Genomic DNA, 8,239 nt, shown 5'->3' on the forward strand with positions numbered 1-8,239 from the left:
ACTGTCAACAGAGGTGTAATCTGAAAGTCATGCTGTAAATATGTTGAATTATCCCATTCGTATAGGGCAAAAGTATCAGTTTACGCAACTAATTTATGCCACCAGCCCCTCAAACTCACATAAGTTGCAATTATACCTTCAATTAATAGCCTTGTGAATCTGGGTGCTGCAGTCACGTCCTACGGTTTCGGTGTGCATGTCTTCTTTTTAAGAACTTGATACTAGAAGGTGTAATGTTTTAAGGAGGTTTAGCCTCGTTTTTATGATTTGCATCCCCCTGATCCTTGGAAAATGTTTTTGGAGGGGGTTAACGAGGATGAGGGAACACAGCTACCGTGTGTCTCCAGACGCCATCCTGTTGTATGCATAACGCAAAGCCTTCTTCAAGCATCGCTCCCCTTTGGTCAGGAAGAGCTGAGGGCATTTAACTGTTTGCACTATGATGTGTTGTTTTTTTCTCCCAAACACATTACTTTCAAAGAGCTGAAAGAGCCCTATTGTTTTGACTTTCCAAATGTCAGTTTGGAGAAAACCTCGAGATGGCTGGCAGATAGGTTCACTGTGTCACCTCCTTGGGCTGGCGATTAGGAGAGATGGAGATTCATCTTGCCAATGTGAGTCAAAGCCATCTCTGGTGGCCAGTCTAATCCACTCATTAAGACTTCCTCTGTTGATGCAGAAAGACCGGTGCCTGCGGAGAGTGAATCACCCCAGTCCCCCCAAGCATGGACCCAGGGGCAGTTTCTCTTGGAGGTTTACCTCCACTGAGTGTCAAGGACGTGTCTGGCAAAGTCACCCAACTTTCAGCCGTCACTTCTTGAATGAGGTGGATCTCATCAGGTTGAAATGCGCTACTGCTGTTCCTTTTTTGTTCCCTGTAGAGACTACCAGAAGATGAATCAGAAAGGTCTCTGACATCCAGCTTGGTAGAAGGTCCAGTATAGTGTGGGCCAAAGGTTTGCTTGTGTCAAATGGTCTTCAGGCCAAGAGTCTGCAGTGAAAATGTCACTGACTGCACAGAACATAGACCTGGTAAGCAAACTGAAATATGGCCCAGTTCTGGGTGCAACCTGCTCCGTTTTGGTGGTGTTTCATGGTGGGAAGAGAAGGTCAGCGTGAAATACTGCATGGGAATGTTTTTTGGGGGAGCATTTCGGGTCCTTGCATGTGAATCCAGACCTATAACTCAGTGAATCTGCTGGTGTTTCAGGAACAGAAATGATCCGTCCATCACAACACAACTTCTATGGTGTTTTTCCATGGTTGACTTTTTTTTTTCTTCTTGTTACTTTTCCGCACCCAAAGATTGTGAAATTTACCCCCACAAAGTGCAAGCCTGCAAAACACGCCATGGTACACAAAACCCCATGAGACACAAAACCCCAAACGACACACTGCAAACAAATCACAAAGAGTTTCTTCAAAAATGTTTGCTAAACTATAATTAGCGTAAGTTAGGGGAACACTTCAAACCGTAATATATTCTAAGCCAACTTGCAAACAGAGCACTTTTAGATTCCTTTTTATTTCCTCAGTAGTTAGTATTTGCTGGGCTGTTTTGCATTTTGAGGAGCATTTATTGCTGCCAGGCAAACCAAACCCTTGAGCACTTTAAATTAACGTCCTGATCCTATCAAGGCCAGCTTCCCAAATATATATAAAGGGGTAGCATCACTGTGACTTCAGCGGGATCTCTGTTCCTCTCCTGCCGAAGAGCTTCCCCTAAACGTTCATATTCCACCTTCAAATAAGCCACGATGAGCAGACAGGCGCCGACGGTGAGATCCGTCCTGGGACGAAGAGGCTTCAGTTCCGCCTCCGAGATTTGTGGTCGAAGCTACGCTGCCTCCGCCTGCCAGCCTGCCCGGTGTGGAGCTGGTGCCTACAGCAGCAGGAGCGTCTGCAACCTGGGTGCAAACAGGAGAATTTCCTACGTGAACGGGGTCTGCGGTACGGGATGTTTTGGAGAGTTCGGCTTCGGAGGTGGCGCAGGCTACAGTGGTGTCGGAGGAAGGGTTGGCCTTTGTGGTCCCAGGGGATATAGCATCGTGAGAGGGTACCCCGATCGCAAGGCTGATGGCATCCAGGGTATCTGCATTGACGAACGGCTCCTGAAGCCCCTCTGTGTTGGGGTCGACCCGCTGGAACATGAAATACGCTGTCAGGAGAAGGAACAGATCAAGACCCTCAACACCCAGTTTGCCTGCTTCATTGACAAGGTGAGTGCAAACCCACGCTGTACGTGCACTTCTCTGAGAAAAATAAAACACAACCAGCCTCCTCCAGAACCCTGATTGAGCTCCTGCATCACTGGGCTGGGTCCAGACTCCTGCAAAGCCACGAGGGTTCAGGGCGAGACCTTCTGTGTTCGGTGGCATTTGTGTTGTGGCCATGGCAGCACTGGGCTTTCTTGGAGGTGTCTCCTCTCTGTATGGCCTCAGCTCCAGGCTGGATTGCTCGTCACAACCTTGCTCCAGCTCAGCTAGAAGTTACAGCCCTGATGGGCTCATCTGCCTGTCCTGTATTAGAACCTTTTTCTCCCTTTGTCTTTTAATATAGAATGTTCGAAAAACATTCCCAAAGGCAAAGGAGCTCAATCTTGATTCAGGCACCTAAATGTTAAATGTCTAAGCCTGAGCTGTCACCTTAGAATCCTTTTGTAGAAAAAGCAGAGATGGAGAGGTTCCACCCTTTGGGGACTCGATTTCCTCCTAAAATACATCAGAGGCACCATCCAGAGGAGCTTTATTTCTATTCATTGGTGAGAAAGGCAGATGTAGACAGGTGCCTTCTAGATTTCTAAATAATTTTATGGTCACCATGGCACATCAGCTCTCACTCCCCGAAAATCCCATTCTTGCACCTGCCGTCTCACAGTATGGGGAGACAGTTAAATGAGGTGTCGAGTTTTTGCATTAATCTCTTTGTGAAGAATTTCTAATTTTTGCCCTGCAGGTCCGATTCCTGGAGCAGCAGAACAAAGTGCTGGAGACCAAGTGGGGCCTCCTGCAGCAATACGTCCTACCGAAGAAAGGGAAAAACCTGGAACTGTACTTTGAGAATTACATCTGCGACCTGCGGAAGCGCCTGGACTGCTTGTTGTGTGAGAAGCAAAAACTGGGCAGCGAAGAATGTGCCACGAGCCAGCTGGTGGAGGAGTTCAAGTGCAAGTAAGGACCCTCAGGTCTCCTCTAACTGTTGGTATTTCCCTTCTCCCCCGGTTCATCTCAGGCAACATCTCCCAGACATGTGGCACATCCCCCTTGGGGATGTCACATTCTTCTGTCTCACTTGCAGACTCTTTGCATTGTTAATGTTGTTGATGAGGAACCTTCTGATCTTGGGATGGTTTAATGTTTGGACGCTGATCTTACAGTGCCTGATGGCAGCCTCTGAGCGAGCGGAGGCTGGTATTTATGCCTGGTGGTTGGTGTCTGTGCATCTGGTCTGGCATTGCTTGCCTCAGCCCTTTTCTTCGCCTTCTCCAACAGATACGAAGAAGAAATCAACAGGCGTACGACTGTGGAGAATGAGTTTGTGGCACTCAAAAAGGTGAGAAGTTAAAATATACAGGAACCATTGTACCTATAACAGGTTTATTTGCTGTACAGCTTGGCCGGAACAGTGCGTTATTAGCAAACGCCTGGCAGGAGTGTCACAGGGAGCAGGACGAGGGAGGCACGGGGTCAGAAAAAGAGGCAAGTGCTAGCAGTGAAAATAATGTACCCTCAAAGCTTACATCACCAGCACTACAGCAACAGTTTTGTTACCCCAAGCGCATTCTGGAAGTGCAATGGGAGGGTGTGTTTGTGGAAGGGAGACAGAGTGGGAGAGGTCACGCTGGAATACCTGGTGTCTAAGACGCTGGTTATTTTCTGACTGTCTCTTCACATCCTTTCTACTTGGACATCAGAAAAGCAGAAGTCATTTGAACAATATTAAAAAAATCATGTTTAAATACTCATTAGTCTATTCTGAGTTTGTAGCTAGGTCTTAAGTAATAAACAAACTAATCCCTGTAAGTCACATTGGAATGGTTTTGTTGTCCTTTAGGAGACACTGGGGCATCTTGACTCACCGTCTCACACCTTCCTGCTCATGAAATATTGTTGAAACATGTCTCTGTTTTATTGGTGCTGCCTCTGCCTTCCGTGTGTTTCTCCAACATTTTCAGCCAGATTGGGCTGGAACGTGTCTCTTCTCTTTCAGGATGCAGACTGTATCTTTTTGAACAAGGAAGAGCTGGAGGTGAAGGTGGATCTATTAAGGCGGCAGCTGGAGCTGCTGAAATGTGTGTTTGAGGAGGTGAGTTTCTCTGGTCCGTCCCGGGAGTTTGGTGGGGCTGGCTCATCCTTCAGGTGCTCCAAACTTCTACAGCTTGAAACCCCCCTTGGACATGTCTCATCCCAAGCCCTGAACACTTGAGAATGAAGGTACAAGGCTGATTTAATATTAACACAATTATGATGGAAATAGGGTGGTTCCCCCTTTCTTAACGCAGCTCAAGGTACGAATTGGCCGTGTCCTAACTCTACCCCTAAGAAAACAGATGTGACTGTCTAGTTACTCCGGATTGCAGTTGTCTGATTAGAGCTAAAGAAACTCCCAGCTTAATCCTGTCATTAACATGCTGAAGATGACAGGATACCAAGGGTTAAGTCACTCGGATTCCTTGCCCTTGATGTGGACAGAATTGCTGCAGGTCAGCATGTAGGTCAGCAGCTGACATGTGGCAACTCATCTAGCAGGGAGGATTTTCTGCTGAGCCAACCTGAGGGACATTTCTTGACTCGTTACATCCATCAGCGGAGCAACGTGGCTCTGTCCCAGCCCTTCCTTCACTACAAAGCCTGAGAATTGCTAACAGCTGACTAAGCCATTCCCCAACCTGTAGGAACGAGCTCAGGTAGATCGCCAGCTATGTGACACTTCGGTCATCGTGAAAATGGACAACAACCGAGACCTGGACATGGAAAGCATCATCAAGAACGTTGAATGCTGGTACCAAGAAATAGCTCAGAAGAGCAAAGAAGAAGTCGATGCTTTCTACCAAACCAGGGTGAGTAGGAAGCCACCTGGGGGTCTGCCTGGCAACTTAACAGGCTGCAGGTCAAAAATGATGATTGTCTTGTGTCTTGGTTCCAGTTTCAGGAGCTGCAGGATAAGAGAGGCAAGTATTGCGATGATCTGCAGAGCAACAAGTGTGAGATTTCAGAGCTTACCCGGATGATACAGAAGCTGCAGTGTGAACTGGAGAACGTGAAGAAGCAGGTAGGAGAGGCCCAGAGGTGATGTTTCCAGAAAGAGCAATGTCTTGGAGGACAGCTCAGATACGGGGAAGGATAATGTGTTGGCCTTTGGTAGATGTAAGACCTGCTCTAGGCTGTAGTTGGAAAGTGTGTAGTTGAAAGGTGGATAAAGAGAAGGGATGCTGGTGGATTAATCCAAACTCAAAGTCCAGAAATTAGGAAACCAAGCCTTGGAGACACCTGCAGTGTTATCCTCCCCTCTGACAGGTATCCTGCCTGCAAACCTCCATTTGTGATGTTGAGCAGCGTGGGGATTGTGCCCTCAAAGATGCCCGGGAGAAGCATGTTGAGCTGCAGAATGCCCTCCAGAAGGCCAAGGATGAGCTGGCTTGCATGCTGCGGGATTACCAGGAGCTGTTGAATGTCAAGCTGGCCCTGGACATTGAGATTGCAACGTATAAGACTCTACTGGAGGGTGAAGAGAGCAGGTGGGTGATGGAGACCTTGTCCCTTTTTTCCCGTATATCAGAGGCCACAATGATTAAAGCTCCTGAGTGGATTTTGCAGCTCTAGGATCTCCCAGGCTCACAGAAACTGGGGCTGGAGAGATGGCTGGAGGCCATACAGGCCACCCTTGTGCCAGCAAAAACAGTTCCTGTCCTAGGGATGGTCAGACGTGTTACAACACGGGATTAAGTGGGCTGGATGTATGGCTGGAATTTATGAGTAATGTCAGATTTCTGGATGTGCATGCAAGTGGTTAATAAGATAACGTGTGCTTCTTTTCTCTCCTCTAACAGGATATGTGTGGGGAACCCGGTGAGCGTGTGTAAGTAACCTGAAGGTTTTCAGCCATGAGGGTTTCTCATTTTAGGAAATGCAGTTTATGGAGTAGCATTACCCGTCTGCCCCAGCTCCCTTTGCCTCCCTTTTCCATTTCAGCCTGGGCTGATGTTGAACATTTAGTCCCAGAAATCTCAAATACCTCTGAATTAAAAAAAAAACACAAACAAACAAAAAAACCCCAACACCCACAAAAAACCCCAACATCTATTGGATGGAGGGGTGAAGGTCAAATTCATGACCTTTTTCTACTCTTGGAGGCAACAGTGAGCTGTCCTGGTGGACCCGCGAGGCAATGCACCGCTGTGCATTGAACCTGGGAAAAAGCGTATGCCACCAGCCAGATGAGCAACGTGGGAACTGGGAGGATCTGCGAGGGGATGTGCTGGGACATGGGGGAGGAGTTGGAAGGAGCAGGGGCTCAGATACGTTGGACAAATCTAGAGGAAATCAGGTTTGGTTGCTTCTGTCACTCATGAAACAGCTTGACTTGTGAGAGTCTTCAGCTTTCCCCTCTAAATAATTAATCCTGCGGGCTGTCTTGCAGCTGTGGTCAGCAGCGGCTACAATATCCCCGATGACTGCGGGATGCTGGCTGCGAACGGGGCTGCATTTGGCTACAGCTCCCTGGGGAGACGCTCCGGACGACACAGCTCCCAGAATGGAGGATTCAGCTCCCGCAGCGCTGGGATCCACCCCAAGAGAGTCATTAGCTCGGTGGCCAAGCAGTGTGTCCCAGAGGTGTATTGTCAAGCTGGAGGTGTCAACTGCAAAAATGGGGGATTCAGCTCCCGGAGTGGGGGGTACCCAGCCCGTACCGTCATCAGCACGGGGAACGGGGGCTTGAATGCCAGGATGGGGGCTTGCCAGGCTGGGGGGGTGGTCAGCTTCGGAAACCAAGGCTGCGTCATCAGGCAGCTGGGGGGCCCTCCCGTCGTCGTGGCGAACAGCCCTGAAGTTGTGGGGTGCAACAACGGCGTGGTGGGGAACTATGGGGTTGTCAGAGACCCGTGCGTTGTTCCGTAGGGCCATCCATCGGCTGGGGAGGTGGCACAGCCAGCACCGTCGGAGAGCGACGCCGGGACGCGCGGTTCCTACCACTGAGACGATGCGGGATAGTTTCTCTGCCCTCTAGTAGCAACGTTTGTCCATTCCCACCCGTATTAGCATCAGATATTTACCCCACCAAGTCACGTTTTCAGAGCCCCCCACCCCAAGGCCACATCTAGCAAGCTTCTCCAGCAGGTGCTCAGCACAGTGTTATTTCTCTGAATTTATCCTGTCTATATTATCACAGCTTTAAGGGTTTGCTTGTTGCATTGACTCCTCTCTCTGCCTTTTCCCATAACAAGCAGATTCATTAACAAAGTTCTCCCTTACAAGACACCTCTTTTTCTTCCAGCTCCTCCCAAAGCATTTCAGAAAAGAGAGTGATGATTTAATTTCCCCAGGAGGTGCTACAAAGAGCATGCTTCCCCCCCCCCCCCCCGCCTTTTTTTTTTTATCCCCAAAGAAGAAACCCTGAGCTGCAAATTTGAGCTTAAATTTTAAACGAGGCAATTTCAGCTCTCAAAGCACCTGCTAGTCACGCTGCAGCCATAGGCTTTTTGTGGAATTTGCTTACAGATGAACACATAGTAATTTCTTTTGCTTCTGCATGTTAGGGGCGGCTAGTTCAAAGCCTGCTGATTTTTAGAAGAGCTCACCCCCCACCCCAAAATGCCAAGGGAAGTTACTGGTGCATAAATCTGAGCTGACACCTTGTACTCATGTGAGCAGAGCTTCCTTTGTTGACTGCTCAAACTTCCCAGCTTTTCACTGTGCCTTCAATAAACTGCATTAAAGTACATCTTTCATCTCTGATTTTTTTTTCCATAGACGGTATTTAAAGAAATTACAGAACAGGTGAAGAAGTGCTCTTTCTCAATCTGTGGGGGAAAGAAAGAAACAAACAGATCTTTTGAGTCTCTTCAGGCAGTTTGGAGCATGGTGGGACTCAGATGCTCTCAGGTGGGAGAGCCCAGTGGTGTTCATTCTGGTTTATTCACCTCCTTATATCACATCGCCTTTAAGATATTTTACAGCCCAAGTAGCAACTGATGTGAAAGATTGCCAGAAACCTCCAAAATAATTCCGAGATCTGTAAG

At 48.3% G+C, this 8,239-nt stretch overlaps 1 protein-coding gene across 1 annotated transcript; it reads left to right on the plus strand.

Annotated features, from left to right (window-relative positions):
• Positions 1–1,757: 1,757 nt before the first annotated feature.
• On the plus strand, positions 1,758–7,118 carry LOC101917727 (keratin, type II cytoskeletal 4-like). Its single transcript, XM_027780618.2, has 9 exons — positions 1,758–2,219; positions 2,956–3,170; positions 3,492–3,552; positions 4,210–4,305; positions 4,895–5,059; positions 5,146–5,271; positions 5,517–5,737; positions 6,050–6,078; positions 6,640–7,118. Exons 1-9 carry the CDS (start codon positions 1,758–1,760, stop codon positions 7,116–7,118), a joined length of 1,854 nt encoding a protein of 617 aa, XP_027636419.1.
• The last annotated feature ends 1,121 nt before the right edge of the window (positions 7,119–8,239 follow it).

Source organism: Falco peregrinus, chromosome 19, assembly GCF_023634155.1.
Source record: "Falco peregrinus isolate bFalPer1 chromosome 19, bFalPer1.pri, whole genome shotgun sequence".
In the NCBI taxonomy this organism is placed as follows: domain Eukaryota; kingdom Metazoa; phylum Chordata; class Aves; order Falconiformes; family Falconidae; genus Falco; species Falco peregrinus.